At 51.1% G+C, this 23,030-nt stretch overlaps 1 protein-coding gene across 3 annotated transcripts in view; it reads right to left on the reverse strand.

Moving 5' to 3' along the window:
• The window catches only part of RAB11FIP3 (RAB11 family interacting protein 3), a 71,728-nt gene that overhangs the window by 20,837 nt on the left and 27,861 nt on the right, over positions 1–23,030 (reverse strand). For all 3 annotated transcript variants that reach the window (XM_019756180.2, XM_074322930.1, XM_074322929.1), the window contains exons 2-5: positions 17,705–17,798; positions 10,679–10,770; positions 3,505–3,716; positions 49–198 (exon numbers count right to left, since the gene is read on the reverse strand). In XM_019756180.2, coding sequence (XP_019611739.2) covers positions 49–198; positions 3,505–3,716; positions 10,679–10,770; positions 17,705–17,798 — 548 coding nt within the window. The remainder of the gene's footprint in view (positions 1–48; positions 199–3,504; positions 3,717–10,678; positions 10,771–17,704; positions 17,799–23,030) is intronic.

Raw genomic sequence — 23,030 nt, forward strand, 5'->3', positions numbered from 1 at the left:
ATGGGGAAATGGGAGGGCAACAGGTACACAGGTGCAAGGCTGTATTACCTGGGGGTGAGAAATGCGGGGTCTCTGCAGCCGTGCTCCCCATTGCAGAGGGTCTCCGGGGACAATTCCGCCTCACTGCCCTCCCCGTAGTCCTCAAAATGCTCCTCGCCACCAATCACCGTGACGACGGACTGACTGTGCAGGTGGGATCTGCAAAGGCAAAAGAGAAATGACGCCTTCTGACTCACAGCCATGGGCTGCCCCCGAACCGAGGGTGTGACAGCAGAAATGTGCTGTGAGCCACCTGTGTGGGTTCCAATGTTCTAGTAACCACCTCATGGGATCAAGGCGACACGTGGACAGTGGAGGAAGGAAGGGGGGATCTTTTCAAAATGAGGCTGATTTGATTGGATATCGATATGGGAAGAATTATCCCTACCTCACACCATACACAAAAGATCACTTGTGGAGAGACAACGGATCTGCCTATGAGGTAAAAACAACAGGCTTTGAAAGGAGAGCAGGGCCGGCCGGTGGCTCAGATGGTTGGAGCGCCGGTTTGATTCCCACATGGGCCAGTGAGCTGCGCCCTCTACAGCTAAGATTGTGAACAACAGCTCTCCCTGCAGCTGGGCTGCCGTGGGCTGCCATGGGTGGCCGGTGGCCAGCGTGAGTGGCCAGAACCCAGCGTGAGTGGCCGGCAGCCGGCAAGAACTGCCGTGAGCTGCTGTGAGCGACCAACCATCAACTGACAACCGACAGCCTCAGCTGGGGGGAGCGCAAGGCTCATAATACCAGCATGGGCCAGGGAGCTGTGTCCTACACAACTAGACTGAGAAACAATGGCTTGAACCAGAGTGGGGGGAGAGGCGGAAGAAAGGGGGGAAGAAAGCAAAGCAGCAGTCAACATCACAGCGATGTGGAGTAAACAAAGGTTTCTTAAACAACACAGAAGTGCTAACCACAAAAGGAAAACAGATAAAAAATGGACTAGAGGAGAATTAAAAACATCTGTTCCTCCCAGACACAACCAGGAAACTGAAAAGGCAACAACCTACAGAGCAGAAAAAAAGATACCTGGCAATCCACATATGGAACACAGGACTCCTATCTAAAATATATAAAGAACTCCTACAAATCAGGAAGAAAAAGACAGACACCAGGACCAACAGACCAGGAGGAGGGGCCAAGTGCCACCCACTTATGTGCCACTCTGAACTTCAACAGCAGAGCTGAGAAGTAGCCACCAAGCTGATAAGGCCTGTGTCATGCAGGGTCTCTGGTCCCGCTCCCCACATAAGGATGCAGGACATGGTGAGGCCAAAAAGGAACACCCACGGAGCCATAGATAGGGGAGTCATACCACTATGGTCTCGCTGGCGGCTGGGTTGGAGACACCGGAAGCAGGAGCCACACAATCCCGTAGTCTGCCGTCCACTTCTCTCCCAACTGACCCCACTTGCTAACTGCAATCCGCGCTTGCTAGCTCAGCCACGGCAGTTATATCAGTGGCTAATGGCTAACCGGTAACAGCTGATGGCCAACTAGTCACAGCTGATGGTCATCTACTACCCGAGCCAGCACCTTTCCACTTATGGCCGAGAGACTGGAAACCGCTCTCTGGGACTCTGCCCCATAGCCTGCAAGCCCAAAACAAATTTTATTATCTGGCCTTCTACAGAAAAAGTTTACAGACCCCTGCAAGAAACAAATGGATAAAAGACATGAACAGCCACTTCACAAAAAAGGATCTTGTGGGGGCAGAGCCCCAGAAAGTAGTTTACAGGCTCTCGGCCTCACATAGACAGGTGCTAGCTCAGGTAGTAAATGGCCATCAACTGTGATTGCATGGCCGTCAGCTGTGGCTGATTGGCCGTCAGCTGTAACCAGTGAGCCATTGGCCACTAATATAACTGCTGTGGCTATGCTAGAGAAGAGAGAAAGAATGGGGGCTAGCAAAAAGATGGCGGCTGGGCTGGCAAGCGTGGATGGCGGTTTGCGGACAGTGTGGATCCAGCCTCCAGTGAGAGTATAGTGCCGCCAGAGAGAATATAGTGGTATGACTCCCCTACCTATGGCTCCGTGGATGTTCCTTTTTGGCCTCACCATATCCTGCGTTCTTGTGTGGGGAGCGGGAGCAGAGACCCTGCAGGCCATCCGGCACGACAAATGGTGCAGCGAGCAGGGTCCCCCGCATGACAGATCTCTAACGGGCAAGAGAGGAAGGAAAGGCGCTCACCCTCGTGTCACCTGGGAACCACTAGTGAGAACTATCCTGACCCAGCGTTGCAGTCCACGCCCTCCAGAAAACGACCACGAAAAAGCAGGTAACACCAGGTACTGCCGAGGACGGGGAGCATCCAGAGCCCACAGACAGCACTGGCAGGCGTGTAACGACTGTAAGCTCTGTCTGGAACCATCTGTACGGCGGGAAGTGCAGTAACTTTGACAGCCAAACGCACGTGCTCCGTATGCACCGCTAAAATACAGGTCATGTTTACAGCAGCTTTATTCATCAAACTCAAACTGTCAGCTACCCAAGTGCTCATCGACAGTGAGTTAAAAAGACACAGCATATTCATACAGTGGAATGCTCTAATAATAATGAATGCAATGATTTACAACTGTGCACAAAAAGATGGCTGAGTCTCACAGCCACGATGGTAAGCGAACAGGCGTAAGATGACCCTTCAGTGTGGTCACGCAGCATGTCAGGCACAAAACCAGGCAGCGTGCTGCTGCCTGAGGAGCCAAGTGCCTGGGAGGGCGCAGGAGGGGTCCCTGGATGCAGGTGTGTCTGCACATTTATGACACGTGCACGTCACTGTGCAATAAATACTTCAATTACAGAGAAAAACACACACAAAAACTCTGTAAGGGCCAAACAAGAAACGAAATGATATAAAACGACCGCAACAAAATAAAACCAAACATTTCCAAGGCTGTTAAGCATGGTGGCTCCCCCAGCTGCATAGGGCAAAACCGCAAGCTGTGCCTTCAGGTCCACGTGGGCCACCAGCACCTGTCCCACCGGCCCTTTTCTCTCTCTGGTCCTAAAAATGCCTGGGGGCACCTGGGGCGGGCAAGGGGGGGCGGAAACAGGTCTGGTCAGGTGTGCTGCAAAGATGAGGTTCTAAGACCCTGCCGGAAGATGTTTACTGACTATGATGTCTTACCTGGTTTATAAGAACTGTGAGGACAAAATCCAAAAGGTGGAGTTCAAGTTTTTCTCCTACAATTTCTATCTCTACAGCCAGCGGAGCTGTGCAGCGTTTGTAACAACTGCCATCTGCTGTCAGCAGGAGGGGCTTCTCCTGATAGGTGGGTGAGCTGTGACGGGAGGCGGCTCAAGGCAGCGAGGCGTGGGCTACCTGGCAGGTCCCCACGCTCTCCAAGGCCCTGGGATGATTCTAAGCCTCTCCGACACAAGCCCCTCTGGCACCCATGCGGCCCATCTCGCATAACCCCACAGCGCCTCCGGCACAGGGTCCAGGCCGTGCGGGGCGGGGTACAGACCTGCCTGGGAGCAGCAGCAGAGCGCCGTGGCCGGGCTCCTCCATGGCGTCCAGGCACTCGGAGGGCACGGCCGAGCCGCCTGCGCTGTCCGCGTCTCCTTCGGGCTGCAGCTCAGGGTGCACCAGGGTGCTGGTATCCTCGTCGGTGAAGGTCTCGCATTCGCTGTAGGTGCTCTCAGAGCCCATGTACGCGCTGTCTGTCACCTCGTTGGCCTAGGAGAGAGCGCCAGGAGTCAGTGCTGGTACCCTGGAAATGGGAAATGACAGTGCCCATGGGCGGCGAGCGATACAATAAACCCCCGTGCCCGGCCCAGCGACGGCTGCTGCGTGAATCGAAACACGTGGTGGGGGGGGGGAGTGGGGGGCGGGAGGGATGGAGGGGAGGATTGGGTTCTCAATCAGAAGTCCCTACTGAATTTTCAAGCAGAAACATTAGCTTACGGAACAATTTAATAGTTTTTAAAAATGAAAAGGAGGCGTATGTCCAAGTGTAGAAAAAACCTTTGGAGTAATTTTTAAAGTTAGTTATATAAACATACTTAAAACAGATACAAAGCATCCTAACACCTGATCAATTCCGGTAGAGCCACCCATTTTGTGGCTTCGGCATGAGATTTATACCCAAATAATTAGTGTCCAATCGGGTAAGAATATGCCTTTTCAAGTTAAAAAGTCACCATGATTATCTGTTATGTGTATTCAGGCCATTGCTTTGACATTCAATCATTTTGGGGTCTAACCTCAAAATACTAATTAATCCATTATTTATTTAACCAGTCGATTATGTTCACTGGTTAAATGTCTCCTTTCCCACTAAACATATTGTTATTTTTACCTGTAGGACTGAGTACCTAGCACCGGGCTGGCACAGCAGGCAGGAAATATTCGTGGATTGTAAAAAGAACTTCAAACGAAAGAATCGTGAAACAGGCCAGTTTCAATTGATACCCTCAACTTTAATCAAAACACAATTGTGTTGGTTAAGAAAAGCAGCCAACATGTCACGCCTGCAAGATTCTGAGGGTAACGATCTGCAAACAGGTAAGATTTCAGAAAGTCACTGGAGAGAGGTGCACTTTGTACTCCCATCACGGGAGGTGGAAAGTGTGCTCAGATGGGCTGCGGTAACCAAGTCACCAGTTCTCGGCTACATTTCGGGGCAGCTAGAGGCCTCGCCAGGCTATGCCCCGAGGGTACTTTTCCCATCAAAGAGACACGAAGGGCCTTGTCAGAGCTGGCGAGAGCCTGGTGTGGCCTTTGAGACCGAGGTCCATTGTTGGTCCGCTGTCTACACAGTCATATGACCCTGGACTGGGGTTCTCAACCACTCCGAACCCTGTTGTCTCATCTGTCAAATGGCAGGGTGTAAATGCTGATCTCACCAGGCTGCAACCATAGGGATCAAGAGAGACCACGAAAGGCGCCGAAACAGAAACGGAAAGACTGTGGGGTTCACGTGTCGCTGGCGGGTAGAATCCCTGCCAGCGGCTCATTGGGCCAGAATAAAATAGGGAATGACATGAGATGTGCCTCCTCAGGGGTTCAATGATGTTACTTACACTCCCATGGGAAAGCCCAACCTTCCTTGGAATCGAAGGCAACCACGTTCACTTTCAAATCTGAAACCCGGAAATCACTTGAAGAGGCGCCTGCTGGCTGTGCTTGACCTGCGAGCCGCACAGGCCGAGGCGGGCTGTCCGATCTGGGCAGGTGCCAGCACGTCAGCAGCTGGCCTGAGGGAAGCACCACAGAGCAGGCACAAAACCCACAGCCAATTCCTGCCGTGGGGGCTGCTCGTCAGCTGCCTCGATGGCACTGCTCGCTCACGTGGGGTACTTACTGCCCGAGAATCACCCAAGGGCACCAGGAAGACCCCCCAGACTTCTAACGACAATGACAAAGACCAGTCCGCTAGTCAGTGTTCAGCTGAAACCTCCTACAAGAGCCCGGCTCCTTCTCTGCAGGACGATTCCCCCAGGGACCTCCTGAACCTCAGCCTCAGGCCCCGAACCTGGGAAGCAAGCAGGGCCCACACCCTAATCCTCACCACACAGGGCCAGGGAGGGCCCCCCACCGACACTGACTGGGGATCCTCAAAAATGGTTACCTGTGGGGAACAGAACTTGACTCTTGAGGTCAACTTTTAAAAAGCCACCCCACCGGCACTCTGCCAGACCCACGATGCTCTTTCCTGGGCTGCATGGATCCCCAGCCCTCAGTGGCAGCTCAGCGTCTCTAAGAGCAAATCAACTCTGCACCCATCTGGTGTTTCTCCCCAGGGGAGGCAAGAAGGTCCAGGCACGTGGGCCTGTTTATTTCACCTGCAAGGAGCTGCCATGGATCGTGCAGCGGAGGCGGGGGCTGCAGCCAACAGCCCCCTTGGAGCTCCGGGTGGAAACAGTCTGCACTGACACGGGAACAATGAGGCAGACCCTGCAAACCTGGCTGTGTCCTTCAAGTCAGGCACTCACAGCCTCCATTCTGGGCACCTCCCCACCTTCTAAACAGAGGCGGGCGAACGCGCCCCCACCTTCAACTCTCCTTTCCAAAGCAAACCCGTTCCCCTGCACGCAGAGGAACACCGGTCCCCGCTTCACAAAAGGTTTTTGTTTGTACTTACTCCTTAATTCGCCCCAAATTATCAACCAAAGGGGTCATGGAGGTCTTGTCCCCACAGCACAGCTACAGACACCCTGGTGGGGGTGCCGGGCAGTAAACAGCCTCTAACCTGGAACAACCTACGCTGCCTGAGGGCACAGACAGAGGCCCAAAGGGCTCCGCGAGCAGCCAGGATGAAGCCAGGGACGGCCAAGCCATCGGGAGGACAGAGATGGCTCATTTCCCAGGTGCTGCCACACCTGCGCGGCCCCCGAGGCGAGCATCTACTGGGCAAGGTCGCCCCGAATACATGTCAGCCAGGGCAGGTGGGTAAACACCTGCTTTTCAAGAGAGGCCAAATCAGCTTAGAGCATGGTGTACGCGCACCCGTTACATACCGGACAAACATAAGAGCAGCTCACAGACACGTCCATCCATTTATATTTGCTGCCAGACAGGACCCAGTTCTGCCCCGAAGCTCACAAGTCTGTGCTGCCACCCTTAAGAATGTTTACAAATGACATGTTAAGATGAACTCAGGTGGCAACCTAAGTGCATCTTAGAAACTTTCGCAACATGTTAAGTCACCTTCACCAGCTAACAAACGATCTGCTGACATGCAGACAAAAAAAGCCTCGTACAGAGGGAGGAATGCAGGTGTGGCCAACCCTGCCCGGGGTCCCTCAGAGGGAAACTGAGGCCAGGCACGGTGTGAGCTGGTGTCCCGCCCCAGCACTGCCTCCTCTTACCCTTGCAGGCAAGGCCTGGCTCCACACACGGCTTCAGGCAGGGTGTGCTCCTGGAGATGGCCCCCGCATCGTATCAGAAGCGCTGGGGCCTTCCCTTCAGACTGGTCACTCGCTTCTCAACTGACAAGTCGTGCCAGCATTTCTGCAAACCCCGTGTGTTCCCCTGGAGGTCCATCACCTGGGAAAAAGTTTAACCTGCTCCCAGACGCGCTCCGTTGAACCTCGGTGGTGCCGGCCTGGCGACGGGGCAAAGTTCAGGAAGTGTGCTTGCTGGATTCCCAACAAACAGGTCTCAAAACAGAGTGCCTTTTGTTCTTGCCTCTCTAGCCTTCTGGTAACAGTGTGCACACAAGACACGTTTCCCTGTCATTTTATGAAGGCAGCTCGCTAATCTCGTGCTGGTAGTGGCAGAGGGGGAGGAGCAGAGGACGCACAGCAGCGACAATGCGTATTGGCTCTGGTCGGGCCAGTTCCGTGACTGGCCCATCCTCTCCCAGAAACCCTGGTGCACCAGATCGCCCCCTGTAGGGCTCCAGCACTCCCTCCTCAGATTCTCAGGGACTGAGCTTTTTTCTCATTCCCTGAATGTCAGTGCCAAACCTGAAGTCACCTCCTCACCTCTTCCCCTTCTCAGAGACGCCACGTCGGGAACTTTCTCCTAGGAGCGTCTGTTACAAGTGCCAAGCAGAAGGGATGCTTGGTGAAAGGCTGGGAGTTTCGGGACCCGCTGAACAGCCCTGGCAGGTGAGCAGCAGGAGCAGCAGGGTCCCCTGGCCAACGGGGTCATGTGCCCAGCCCGAAAACCAGTAAGAGGTTGCCTCATCTCTGAAGCTCGCTGGCAGAGGACCTCCAAATGTGCTACTTGGACGTAACACACATGTTCTCCACTATTTTTATTAGACTTGTTAACATTACACAATGTACATGCGTTTTTTTGAAAGGAAAGCAATCTTTCTGTACCTAGTTCCACTCCCCTAAACATTGCATCTAAAAACCTTAAAAAACATGAAACAATATGGAGGAACCTGACACCCATATTACCAAGCAAAGAAAGCCAGTCAGCAAAGGCCACATGCTGTGTGAATCCAACAGGGTGACATTCTGGGAAAGGCAAAATGATGGGGACAGTAAAAGACCAGTTGTTGCTGGGTGTTTGTGGGGACGGGGATGAATCAGGGGAGCACAGCAGATTTTTAGGGCAGTGCCACTACTCTGTACTATACGACAACGGTGGCTACGTGACCCTGCACATTTGCTAAAACCCACAGACTGTAAATCACCAGGTGAACCCAAGTGGAAACTATGGATTTGAGTTAATGACGATTCAATAATGGGTCATCATTGTAACAAACGTTATCACACTAGGGCACGATGTTCACAGGTTCTGGGTGGAACTGAGTGTGTGTGTGGGGGGGGGATGGGAACGCACTGTGCCACCTGCTCCATTTTCAGTAAACCTAAAACTTCTAAAATATAAGGTATAGTCTTTTTTTAAATAACAAAAACACTTTAAAAGAAATGTTTCTTCCATTTTGCAAAACTCAAGGTCTCAAAACCTGAGAAGCATTCCTTCTGCACACCCTGTAAAACGTCAGGTTCCCACCGGGCCTTCCAAAGACAACAACTGTGAGGCAGAAGCTGGCACACCGCCAGAGCCAACCACCACGGAGGCGGAAGGCCAGTCATGTGGGCTGTGGGATGGGGGGAGGCCACCCGCGCCGAGGACAAAAGGGGCCGGGGTCAAACAGCACTCCTGCCTGGCTCACCCTCTCGGACCACATGGCAACTTGAAGTAAAAAACACATGTTGATGCCTTTTACTATCCTGAGTAACACACTGTATTGGTTTCTTGGGGCTGCTACATCAAATTAGCATAAACGGGGTGGCCAAAAATAACAGGAATGTATTCTCTCAAGGTATTCTCTCTTTTGGCTGGAGGCCAAAAGTCTGAAATCAAGGTGCCAGCAGGGTTCAATTCTTCTTCCCGGCTTCTTCTGGTGTCTGTGGGCTCCCGGTGGCCCCGTGTTTGTGGCCTCATCCTCCAGCCTCTGCCTGTCTTCATACTGCCTTCTCCCCTGGGTGTCATCTCTCTTCCTCGTCTAAGGGCACTACCCAGCACGATCTCATCTTGAGACCCTGAACTGAATCACGTCTGCAAAGACCCTTTCTCCAAAGGAGGTCATGTTCACAGGTTCTGGGTGGACCTATCTTTTGGGGGACCACCCTTCAACGCACACGCCACCTACACATAAAATATGAAAAAAGAGATACCATGCCCTAGCAGAAATGAGAGAGGAATGGAACAAAGGACAGCGACGATAAAGTATGTGCACTGGAGATGAGATAAGGGTCTGGGGCCAACTCCCCAAGTGACAGGACCCTAGATCACTGCTGGGAAAGCAATTCCCCAGGTGCTTCAAACAAGAAAGGAACGCTCTCCCCTGACCCAGCTGCATTCCTGCAAAATTCAAGGTGTGCCCAACCACACAGAGCCTTGCACATCTCCCTGCAGAGGCGGCTGGGCCCTATTCAGGCCACAGAAGCAGCCTCTTCATAGCAGGAGGGCAGCAGTTCATGTGAAAGCTGACATGGCCGAGTTCTGCACACTGAGGCCGCTCTGTGCCCTGCAGTCAGTACAAGGCCCAGGGGGTACTGGCCTCTGTATGCCAGGTCGGGGCACCCCCGGGTCACATCCAGAATAAACACAGGGGACATAATGCAGGGTGGTCCCTGCCCTGGGCTGGTACTTTGGGACAAGGCTGTGAAGGGTGAGCACGCCCAGGTGGCCTGGGCGAGGTCTGTGATGGCAGAAGTGGCAGCCAGGAAGTGAGTCTCCACAGCTCTTCAAAGACTCAGGAGTTTCTAACGTATTTAAAAAAACAATTCCAGATGGAGCCACCTGGGCTCTCCCGGTGTCTGTCCCCACCAACTGGTGGCACAAGTGACAGTGGTCTGTCTTCTGTGGCTGTGCTCACAGATCTTCCCCAAGCCTTGGCAGAGGACAAAACACCCACATTTACAGGCAACACTACGTGACTATAGCAACCCTGGCTTCTTCAGGGGAGCAGGGCACAGAGGACAGTGAGGAGTTAGTCCAACGTCCCTGAACCCAGAAAACAGCTTGAAATTTGATAAAACAAAAACGTTGGGCTGGTCCGGTGGCTCAGGCGGTTAGAGCTCCATGCTCCTAACTCCGAAGGCTGCCAGTTCGATTCCCACATGGGCCAGTGGGCTCTCAACCACAAGGTTGCCGGTTCAATTCCTCGAGTCCTGCAAGGGATGGTGGGCAGCGCCCCCTGCAACTAGTAACAGCAACTGGACCTGGAGCTGAGCTGCACCCTCCACAACTAAGATTGAAAGGACAACAACTTGACTTGGAAAAAAGGCCTGGAAGTACGCACTGTTCCCCAATAAAGTCCTGTTCCCCTCCCCCAATAAAATCTTTAAAAAAAAAAAAAAGTCACAAGACGTCCCCTGCTGGCAGAAGGGGGCAGCATCAAGGGAGAGCCCCACCACTCAGCCTGTCGTTCCACTAACAGGCCCCCAGGGCCACCTCCTGCCAAGAGCTCAGGCGTGAAACACTCAGAGGCGACACCCGCACACCACCTGCTGCAGCCGCAAGCCTCCCAAAGCCCAGCACCCACCGACCACAGTCCCCCCCACACACACACAGCAGTGTGCACCACAGCAGCGAGCCCTGCCCTGCCACTCAGGCCATTTCCTACGCAAACCGCCCAGGGGCCCACTATGTGAAGCGGACCTTGGCGTGTACAGAAGACGAGGTGTGATGGCCAATCCCCTCTCTGCTCGCCCGGGAAAACCACTTGCCTCAAAAGTAACGAAGTCCTCGAACTCATCGGGGCAGGCCTGAGGCTCCTCGTCCTGGGCAGGCGCCACGCCACACAGCGGGCCATCGGAGTCTGCGGGAGAGAAGACCAGACTCAGCAGGTAAGCCAGCCATTCAGACAGGTCAAGGGCGAAAGTTCGGGAGTGCACAGTGGGGCCTGGGCTGGCGGTGAGAAACCCAGGGGAAGCAAGCAATGTGGTGGTTCGGATCGGAAAGCGGGTCCCCACTGACACAGCACTTCGTGCCGGGGTTCTGAGGTGGCAGCATGGAGGCCAAATGGCAACTGTTTCTTAAAAGAGCTGGACGGCGTTGTAAATGAAAGAGAAACAGCTCTGTATCAGCTCTGTAATACTGCTCACGGGCATCAACAAGTGTTACGTGCAGGCTTAATTTTTTTAAAAACTGTACATGTTTGGGGAGGTGTAGGTATGATGAAAGCACCAAAGTAACTACACCTCGTTCTCGGTGCTGGACTCACGGGCAGTTTTCATTTTCTGGTTTTCTGCTTAACTTTATCTTCTAGAATAAATGTTGTACTTTATAATAAAAAAAAGGTTTAAAGGAAAAGCAATCTTTTCATGATGGACAGACTGTAATTCTGACAGCAGCAACAGAGACATGACTCCTGAAACATGACCAACTCCCACAAAGAAGACGTACTGGCTTCCACAGTCTCCCAGCCAGGGCAGGTAGAACACTTTCCGAAGAACGTGCAGATGGTGAAGAGGCTCGTTTCCTCAGGTTGCCTCACTACTGTGATACTGTCAGAGCCTAAGAAACACTGATTTGGTCTTCACCCCAGTTGCTGGCACAGTCCTAAAACCCTGGGAATTTCCTGCGTGATGGGGTGAGAGAAGCATCTGGTATCATTCAACCCTTTCAGCTGTACCTGGGTTTAAACCAATGAGGTGGCTCTTCAAGGATGGGGGCTGGTTGCCAGGGGAACCGACCTTGTGATGAGATGGTTGGAAGTTTTCACCTCCCCCACATCCTTGGAGGGGGAGGGGGCTGGAGCCTGAGCCAATCATCAATGACCCATGATTTAATCAATCATGTCTGTGCAATGGAACCTCCATAAAAAGCCTAAATGAGGGGGTTCGGAGTGCTTCGGGGTTAGTGAGCACACCGACACGTCGGGAGGTGGTGCATCCCAAACTCCACATGGACCGAAGTTCCTGCGTTGTGGACCCTTCACCTGGCTGTTCACTGAAACCTTTACAATAAACTGGTGACAGGACTGAAGTGCTTCCCTGGGTTCTATGAGCCATTACAGCAAATTCTCGAACCTGAGGAGGGGATCGTGTCAGACAGTGTGGGTAACGTGGACACCTAAAGTAGGGCCGTGCTAACTCTTAGCGGTTGGTGCCAAAATGAATGAAACTGTGGCACACCCAGGTGGTATCTGCAGAGAACTGGAGAATTGCTTGGTGAGGAAAACCCACACAGTAGGTGTCAAAGTGTGAGCAGAAAACAGATCACAGTAGTACTTACTTATTTAAAATGTATCGGCTACTTAAATCACTTACTTACTCAATGTTTCACATAATCGAATACAATATCAGGCACTTATTTAAAACATGCAGGGGAGTCTTCTGAGGGCTGAATGGAAGGGCGAGCGTCCCTGGATGCTCCTGGGAGGAGCGCTTTAAGCGGTCATGGCCGGCCGGCCTGGCCAGAGGCCCTTCTTTGGCATCTGAACCACGTGGGAAAATGCTGCCCCCCAACAGCCATGCCCCCCCGCCTGGTTCTGAGGGGTCAGTGATTTGAAGTCACTACCGCAGCCCGTATAACCGGGGAAGGAAGGGTGGGCACTGAACGACCATCACCACAGAGCAGGACACGTGTCCGCTCCGTCCAGTTTCTTAAAGGCTCTCTCTCTCCATGTAAACAGAATAAAAATGCTTTCCCTCAACAAGTGTGCAAATTCAAGCAGTTATGCATTAGCTCATGACGAGACACCTTTGCCGATTTAATACTGCTCAGCAGTGGTGACTAAGGTCCTTATATCCAAATTCTTTACGTGGTTTTTGTTTTCAAAATCACAGGGACCTCTGTTGCTGTTGTTTTTTTAGTTTTCCCTGTGAGTGTGGCTACATATCTCAGTGGCTTAGACTCCAGGACTGAAGGAGCCTCCGAGCATGGAAGTGGGACCTGACGTGGGCGGTGCCGGCCTTGGATCGGCCCTCACTGTCCCCACGCTGGCCGGGCTGTCGGCCCGGGGGCTTTGGTGCAGGTGAACCACAGCGCGTGCTTTTCCTGAGGGGGAGAGGGCTGCTGTGGACGGAAGGCTTTGGTTTCTGGGCCAGGAAGTGGCGGAGGATCCTGCCCCCAGTGCAGTGAGGTCACACATGCTGTAAACGGTTAGATGTCCTTGGCCTATGTCCCTCTCCCAGGTGGGAACAGTCTTGCTTGCACTTCCAAACATTGAAACACAGAACTTCAAACCCTCAAAACTTAACCCAGCATTTCAGATGCGCGGACATGCGTGGATTCCTACAGTGGGGATGTGACACCGGGGTCTTGCCCCACACAGTGAGGAGATGTGAACACGGCGTTTTTATATCTTGATGAGAACTAAATGTGATGCTCCCATCAGTTTTCTCTATAAGAACTAAAACCCTTTTCGATTAAATGGACATTTTTAATGTGCATTTATCTTACACTTCCGAGCCTGGGGGGAGGGACTGAGCCAGCGAATGGCCTATTTGTAACAATTCCCTCTCTAGCTCATTCTATTCCTGAAATAAGGCCTGTGGTGATGACAGTAACAACCTCCTTGCGCTTTCCCTGCAAACTGGGTCAGTGCATCGTGTCACTTGCTACGCCGCTGCGAGATGCAGAACAGAAGTCTGACACGCGACAGGCTGTGCGTGGCTACGACGGCACACTGGAGGCCAGACCCAGCGTGAACTTGAGCTGAAATGTAGTGTGGGTAACCGTGCTTTCCATTCTTCCAAATGCTGTAATAACAATTTCAAAATTATCTGTGACTTGCTTTGCCTCTAATTTTATTTTCACTCTCCTTTCCCAACCAAAGTTCAAATGATGAAGTCAAATTACAGAAAAAAATTGCAAATTACGAAAGAAAAGCCAAGTCAAGCCGGCAGCCCTGCGTCGGCCCAGCAGTACGTCCGACGTACAGGGTGGGGTATCCCCACCAGCACTGCCTCCCCGAAGCCCACACCAGCTGCAGTCAGCTGGACGCCCAGCACGCACGCCCACTCCAAGAGACGGTCTTGCTCTGATGGCACCGAGCCCAGGGGCAACTGCACCCAACAGCCCCTTGGTGAGCCTGGGGCTGGAGTCAAACCATGAGGCCTCCTGACAGGCCGAGTCCTCGCACAGTGCCCACAGCCTGGCCTTACCCCACCTTCCGATCCCGGTTGCCCAAACCAGGCACACTGGCCTTCTTGCTGCTCTGCAACGTGCAAAGCGTGCTCCCCTCAGGTCACCCACCCAGGGACCCTGCCCCATTGTTGGCAGGACCACCCCCCTCACCAACCCTGTCCGTGGCCCCCATCCCTCTGCCCCCTCAACCACATACCCTAGCAGCACACTGTCCCCTGGGGTCCAGGGCCCACTGCCTAACTTCAGGAGCAGAGGTCTGCTCTACGCAGGCTAAAATCAGGGTGGGGGGAGGAGAAGACACCTGCAATGCACCCCACAATGTGGCATCATGTTGAGACCAAGCCCCACCCTCAGGGGATGCTTCTATTCCAGAATGTTCTCCCATTGAAAAGACAGCACCATTTCCTGGAGCAGCTATGCTAACTCCAGGACTGGCCTGGAGGTTTTATTTTTGATTAAATCAAAGTGGAAACATTACTAAATAGAATGTAAAAACAAAGAGACTCAAAAAACCCCTGTGGGGCTCAATGGTGTGTGGGGACCAGCGACACAGGACTTTCCCAAGGTGAACTGACCTGGAGGCTCAGAGCACAGGTCCAGTCCAGAGCCCCCTGCCCTCTGCACTGGGCTGCTCCCCTAAACAGGAGGAGGTGCAGCTGCTGTGCTGGACACACAGGATGCAGAGGGCCAGGTGCCTGGGGGAGGGGTAGGAACCAGGTGTAGCAGGCCAGGTGAGCCCGGAGAGGTCCAAACGGGAGAGCAGGCTGGAGCGAACTCTGGATGGAGACAGCAGAGCACTGGCCAGCTCCTCTCAGGCAGACAGAGGGCCCCAAATCCTTCCTGGGCCTCACCTTGGGCTCCTTTCTGCCAAGCCCTGGGAAGGACAGAGGGTGCCCTGGCTGCGATGGGAACAGCCCAGGCCAAGGCGAGGAAGAGGGAGGAGCGTGGGCAGAGGACCTGTCTCAGGGCAGCGGGGCGGACGGTCATCATTTGGAAAGGTCAGGACTCGGAGACGGCCCGTTCTCAGATGGCCATTTTCTCTCAGCAGACCGATAGACATGTACACGCTCCTTCAGTCACTCAACTTCAAGACACACGCAACCCACGAGACAACCGCATGGGCCAGCACAGCAACCCCTCCTGCCTGACAGGCAGAATCAGCTCTCCTCCCGTACCAGGCAGGTCAATGGCCGGAGCATTTCATTACAGTGGACGGGGCTGCGCTGCCTGAGTCACCATTTTCTGGGAGCGCATGCTGACTCCAGGGCACAAGCCCCCAGGAACTCCTACAAGGAGCTTGCTCCAGCGGCACTAATAACCATGGCCCAGCAGAGCAGAGCGGCCTCCAGCCTGGACCGGGCTCAGCGAGGGCCTCAGAGCAGCACAGACGGACGGCCTCGGCACCATCTCTCTCTGGCCACTGCCCACGGCTCCTTCCTGCCACTCCCACCGGCCCAGCTGCCACGGCTGCTCCCAGGCTTGAAACTTGAGAAGAATCTGGGCTCCTCGACCACCAAACCCGAACAAGACCAGTCTCGACCCCCTGATGCAGGCGTGGAGATCACCAGGGTCATGTCCAAGGCCTAGAGCTCCAACCGGTCCCTTTGGATTCAATCCCGGATGCCATGGACCCGCCGATAAGGCCATAAGCTCGGTCCACCCACGGCACTGACAGCAGCCCTCCCTCCCCTACTGTCCCCTCGCTCCTTGCATGTTTGTACGCACCAGCACCCCCGCTGCCAGCTCACCACGGGGTCCCCGGGCGGTGCCATTGCTCACGTGTGTGGACAGACTAGGAGAAAGAACAAGCAGTAACACGCAGGGCTCCATCCACAGGACTACCCAGAGCCACCTGGGATGGGGTGTTTTAGGAAACCCAGCGTCTATGTGACACTGCTGGGCAATAGTTTTGGGGAGGTGACAGACAAGATAGGTGACTCTATCAACTGCTGGTAGGACCTCAGCTGCAAGGGCGCCCCTCGACCAAGCCCCACAATGACCACGGGCCCTACCGAGTCTGTTTATGCCCCGCTCTCTCTGCCAAGGTGCAGAAAGGAGGGTACCATCACCCCCACCCACACCACCTGGCTGAAGATGGGGAATGAGAAGGAAGGATTTCCTCAGAGCTTCAGAATTTCATTTGAAGAGGGCGGCATGGGCAACTGGTGAGAGAGCAAAATGGTCCAACCACTTGGAAGGATGCCTGGCAGCTCTGTAAGAATCTAAGCTCGTAGGCACATGACCAGGCCCCGAGGACATGAAAACATGTGTCTACACAGACTTGGACACAAATGTCACTAGAAGCTTTAGTCATAAGAGCCCCAACCTGGAACTATCCTAGCCCAGAACAAGTGTCCATCTCTGGGAGCGGACGAGCGTGTGGTGCAAGCAGACGATGGGGCGCTCCCCCACGAGAGAGCAGCAGGCTCCTGACACTGGAAACAACACGGGTGAGGTTCAGAAACATCACATGCAGGGAGAAGCCAGACGCGAGAGCACATACTGATGATGTTATTTACATGACGTCCACGGGAGGCAAAACTGATCTATGGCGACAACAAAGAAGGTGCCAAAGGAGGGAGGTGCGTGTGGAAGGCCATGAGGGACCATGTGCAATGAGAGGGATCTGCATGACCAGGCAGAGGGTTTATCAAAATTCACAGAATGGGGCGCCTGGTGGCTCAGGTGGTTAGAGCGCTGTGCTCCTAACACTGAGTTCGCCAGCTCGATTCCCACAGGGGCAGTGAGCTGCGCCCTCTACAGCTAAGATTGTGAACAGCAGCTCTCCCTGGAGCTGGGCTGCTGTGAGCAGCCAGAGGTTGGCATGAGCTGCTGTGGGCTACTGTGTGCTGCCATGAGCGGCAGGTGGCCAGCATGAGTGGCTGGCAGCCAGCGTGAGCGGCCAGCAGCCAGCGAGAACTGCCGTGAGCAGCCGACCCACGACTGGCAACCAAATGCCTCAGCCAGGGGGAGCGCAAGGCTCATAATACCCACATGGGCCAGGGAGCTGTGTCCTACACTAGACTGAGAAACAATGGCTTGAACCGGAGTTGGAGGGAGGGGTGCACATGGAAGGACGTGGAAAAAACATTCACAGAGTGGCACACATAATATTTGTGCATTCCACTGTAGGTAAATTTTTACTCAAAAACGACTGCAAACAAATACTGAGCTCTAGGTACTGATGAATGCTACACATGCTGAAGTATTTAGGGAAGAGTAGGGAAGTCTACTCATTTGAAAGGCATCCCATTAGAGAAAAGAGACTGGATTGCTGGACAGACAGGAGGATGGGTGGGTAACGCAGATACAGTAAAATGCTGTCTGTAGAACACAGATGACAGATATACAGATGGGGATTCACTGCGTAAGTCTCTTGTTATTTCAGTATGTTTGACAGTTGTCATTAAAAACCCTTTGGGGGAAACGGCAGTAGCTTTCTAACGTTATGGATAGGGAGCTGAGTCCGTCAGTCCTGGAAGACAGGGTGTGTGAGGAGCAGAGCACCAGAAAGGAGAGAAGGCATCCTGAAACCGGGGACACTGCAGGGGCTTCCAAGAGAAGGGAAGATGTTAAGCTCAACAGAAGGAGCCTGCGGAGGGGGGTCCTTGGGAAGGGGTGGCGGAGGGGGAGGGAAGCACGCCGTGGGCATGACTGACCTCCGTTCCTGATCGCTGCGATCCCGCGGTAGAAGTCTTCGAAACTGATCACGCCGAGCCCACTGGGATCCAAGTATTTCGTTAAGTCCTTCACCTGCAACGGCCAAGTGAGAATATGTTACCCAAGCCTTTTCCAAATTGGGGGGGGGGGCGGGGGGGTGTATCACGCACATTCAGAGAAGGAGCCCACTTGCGAGGTGTGGTGCTGAAAGTAAGTCATTGCTTCCTCTGACCCAAAGGCCACCAACGGCTCCAACCAGAGAACGGGCGGTTCCCTGGGGAGAGGGCGCCCGTTGCACATAGGACCACGAGTCATGGAACACGATCCTGATCTCAAAAGCCAATAGCTACGCTTCTTGTGGAGAAAGATCATCAGTGTTGATGTGTTAGGTATTATTGTAGACAGTACCTAGACTATTATACACAGCACAGACCCACCCATCCATTCTCACAGCCGTGCAGAGTCCTTAGTAAAAATATCTTCGATAAGTAGACCTTGCATATCACAAATCAAAAAGAGGGGGCCGGCCCGGTGGCTCAGGCGGTTAGAGCTCCATGCTCCTAACTCCGAAGGCTGCCGGTTCGATTCCCACATGGGCCAGTGGGCTCTCAACCACAAGGTTGCCAGTTCAATTCCTTGACTCCCGCAAGGGATGGTGGGCTGTGCCCCCTGCAACTAGAAACGGCAACTAGAAACGGCAACTAGAAACGGCAACTAGAAACGGCAACTGGACCTGGAGCTGAGCTGCGCCCTCCACAACTAAGACTGAAAGAACAACAACTTGAAGCTGAACAGAACCCTCCACAACTAAGACTGAAAGGACAACAACTTGACTTGGAGAAAAGTCCTGGAAGTACACACTGTTCCCCAATAAAGTCCTGTTCCCCTTCCCCAATAAAATCTAAAAAAAAAAAAACAAATCAAAAAGAGTGAGTAGGATAATTCACACGAGTGTTACGGAGAATGAAACTCTTCAGAAAGAAGATACATGTATATTTCTAAGTATAAACTGGATTTCATCAAAATGTCAAACTTGTACTTCAAAAGACACCATTAGTGAAATTAAAAGGCAAAACACAGACTGAGAGAAAATTGTTTTGTGCACCTGAAATTAATAAAAAATATATATATTTGTAAATCATATCTGATAAAGGACTTCTATCTAGAATGCATAAAGAAATCTCACAATGTACCAAGACAAAAAACATACTTTTTTTAAGTGGCCAAAAGATTTAAACAGTTATTTTAAAAAGATTCAAACAGGACATACAAACGGCTGATAAGCATATGAAAAGATGCTCAAGAGTCCTTAGGAAAATGCAAACTAAAACCACGAGGAGATAGATGTCACTCGCTGGAGCAGCTATAATCAAAACTACTGACAATACCAAGGTTGGCAAGGATGTGGAAAACCTGGAACCTCATACACCACTAGGAGGAACGTGAAATGGTCTGGCTAATTTGGAAATCATTTGGCAGTTACCTGAAAAGTTAAACATAAGCTTACCATACATACAACACAGCAACTCCACTCTTAGATATCGACCCAAACGGAAGGAAAACAGGTCCAAACAAAGACGGGTATGCAAATATGCACAACAAGCAAGATTAACCGTAACAGCAAAAGAGCCAAAGCAACCCAAATGTCCATCATCCGAGGAAAGGATAAACAAGACGTGGTCCACCTATACAGCAGACTGTCGTTCAGCCACCACAAGGAATGAAATACTGACACGCTACAACATGAATGAACCTCAGAAACATTCTGCTAAGTAAAAAAGCCAGACGTAAAAGACTACAAATTATATTCTTTCATTTATAGGACATTTTCATGAAAGAAAAATCTATAGAGACACAAAGATCAGTGGTTGCCTGGGAATCATGGGGTGGAAGTGGGACTGACGGCAAACAGCACGAGGGATCTTTTTGGAAGTGTGGGAATAGTTTAAAATTAGGCTGCGGTGATGACTGCATAGTTCTATAAATTTACTAGAATTCGTTGATTTGTACACTTACAGCGGGTGAATTTTATGGCGTATAAATTATACTTCAACAACGCTCTTAAAAATAAATGAATAAAGAGATAAAAAGGATTCAGGAGAAAGTGATAAATATTGAAGTGAGGCAAAGACATATTAGAATGGATAACAAGTCCCTGAGAAGAAAGACCAAAGCAAAGGTACAGAACAAATACTAAAACTGTATTTAAGAGAATTTCCCTAAAAAAAAAAATAAATAAATAAATAAAAATTACATTATTGAAAGAACACATTGGGTACCTAAGAATATCAACTCCCGACCCCAAAAGACCTACTCCAAGACTTAATCTGGTGAATTTCTTGGACTTTAAAGGAAAACAAATTCTTTTGAATAGCTATGTAAAAATGAAGTGACTTTATAAAAGAAAATTAGACTATCATTAACCTTTTCAGCAGCAACACTAAGTAATAAGGAATATTCTAATTCCATCGTTCTAAGTGTTGTTGAGAATTGGGGTCCTCCACATGATTGAAAAAGGAGAAAATGCTACAAAACTGAAACGAGTAGACAAACACCCCATAATCCTGACTTGGAATTTTAAGTATCCCTATGAGGAATCACTCACGATATATGAAGAATAAAACAAATATCTTCTAATTCTGTCCAATCAACAGTGAGCCCCCGTAGTCCCTAAGTTGTGGATTGAAACTCCATTTCCCATTAAAAGGAACAAGGACCCTTGGAGAAATGCCAGGAAATGTGCACGTTGAGCCTGGAACAGCTTGTAATACCTGAAAGCAAAGACGCTATCAAAGACTTCATTAGGTCACGTCAAAGAACTCAGGAGCCAATCTAAAGAGGCTTTCACAGCCAAAAATAAGACAATATGAGAGCTGATGAGAATGATACATGCAATGGACTGGAACACACCAAACGCATTTCAACCCAGGAAGGCATAAATTATGGTAAAAAAGTAACTAGTCATTATTGGAGGATACTAGTGAACCAATTTATCATTATGAAAACTACTAAATAAAGGGAAAGAATCAAGCAGTTAGCCTGCCTTTCCCATACAAACTGCAACTCAGGGCGAGCAATGGTGGTCATGAGGGGCAGGGTTCTTTAAGGAGCGACCCAGCCAATAAACGAAGCAGGAACCATGGGATTAGAATGTACCATCCTGCAGTCCTTCATGAAGCAGTGGACATAATCAATGACCCTCAGTGCCTCCTGAGGACACAGAGAGACAGACAACCAGACCCCAGGTGCCTCCTGACGCAAGTGTGTGACACCACCTCAATCGAACCTGAATCCAACTACTAATTTACAGGAAATACGATGATCAAAGTCACATGTTTCAACAACATCACAGGGATATAATCAGCAAAACCCTTGAAAGGCCTTGAAAGAGTCAGATAAGTGACCTGCTATTTTCAAGGGGAAAAAAAAAAGGAAAGGAAACCTTTATTAAGAGACCCAGGAGACATGTCAACCTACTGCCATGTAAGGACTTTTTTGGATCCTGGTTCAAATAAATTGTTTTTTAAAAATCACATTTATAAAATAATTAGAAATTTGAATACTGATGCTGGATACTGAAAATCGAATGAATATTTTATATTAAGGAACTGTTGTTCATTTTTGTAGGTGTGATAATGATATGTTAGTAATTTATAAAAGCACATTGCTTTTTTGATACTTACTAAAATGTTTAGAGATATTTCAAAACTCTGGGGCTAAGGCACATACATGGTTACACATACATAACCGACTGGCCAGGACAGGAGTTGCTGCGGCTGGGGGGGCGGAGGGGTCCCGGGGAAGCATTACACTGTTCTTCTACTTCTGGATAGACTTGAATTTTTCCATAATGAAAACTTGAGAGAGAGAGAGAGAGAGAGAGAGAGAGAGAGAGAGAGAGAGGAGAAGAGAGAAAAAGAGCAAAGAAGAGCAAGAAGAAAGGAAAGATCATGGGAAGGGAGAGGGGACAAACGGATGAGATATTTAGCCAGGAAGAGCTGACTTTTGACCACAAAAGGAGGGAAGGTCCATACAGGAAACCCCAAGGGTAGGAGGGTTTTGGCATCAGAATATTTAGGGTGTAGGCAGGGTGTTTCCTAGGTGGAGAATCAGAGCTAGGGCTGCGATGGGCATGAGCCCTGGCTGAGGCCAAACCCCTTCATCCGCAAACACCCCTCAGGGCCTCCACGGTGCTGAGCAGGGTGGCAGGTGCTGCCAAGTTCAGCTCTCTCACCATCATTTGTTGACCATGAGCAACAGAAAAGCCAGACTGGGACGGGACCAGCTCAGGCTGACTGATCCTAAGAGTCCAGGATTCTGGAGTCAGAGAGAGACTCTCCTTCTTCTCCCTCCACAACACGAAGAAGACGGCAGCCTCCGTCCCTCCACCCCAGGGCTCTAGGTGTTGGAGACACTGGGCTCAGAGTTACTCATCAGCTGACTTCTTGAAATAACTGAATGCCTCCCTCCTTACCTCACCAAAGCCTTCAATTCTAAAGCACATGATGTCTTGTGAGCATCTTGCTGGGTACGCAGTTATCTAACCTGGAATCTGTAATGGCCAATCTGTCCTTAAGATTCCTAAGAATTTTAAGTGAACTCAAAGTACCAGGAATTGAACACAAAGTACCAAGTCATTCATTCTGAAACATTAACCCAATGCTTTTGAAACAAATAACTAACTGGGAGTAGGCCCTTTATATGTTACCATGTGAGAATGAGCAAGGCTGAATCAAAGTGTATACATTAGAAAGTCCACTTGACACTTTCTTTGGAGAATAAACCAACTTCCACGCAGTCAATGGTTTGGGGATGGTTCCAGTTATCCAAGCCCACAGGCCTCCACTCACAAGCTTTCAGAAACAAACAATTAAGACTGAAAAATAAGAACCTGCCTTTTCTTGGAAAATCAGCAGAGCCAGAAAACCACGCCAAGAGACATACCCCAGAGCCGTGAAAGCAAGCTAGCCCCCCCTCCAGCAAACAACACAGCAAGTTACAGAAACATCATAGGAGAAACACCCCCTCTGCAACCAGGTACAGATGGATGGAGAAGCTGGTTCCCGCCATATGAGAAAGTTCCTAACAAGTTATATTGCGTCTGCTACAGAGGAGGAGACCTAATCTGCAAGAGAAGAGACCGTAACAAGTTCTCACACCACAGTTAATTAACTCCAACTACAGAAGCAGGGCTGCAGAAATCGTGCTGAGAGTGCAGCACCGCCCAGGGAGAAATTACCCCCATTTCTGCCCCTTGCTGTGACAACCACCACGATTATCAAGCACCTCAACCTAACGATCAATTACAGACAACTCCAGCCAACA

This window comes from Rhinolophus sinicus, linkage group LG18, assembly GCF_036562045.2.
Source record: "Rhinolophus sinicus isolate RSC01 linkage group LG18, ASM3656204v1, whole genome shotgun sequence".
NCBI lineage: Eukaryota > Metazoa > Chordata > Mammalia > Chiroptera > Rhinolophidae > Rhinolophus > Rhinolophus sinicus.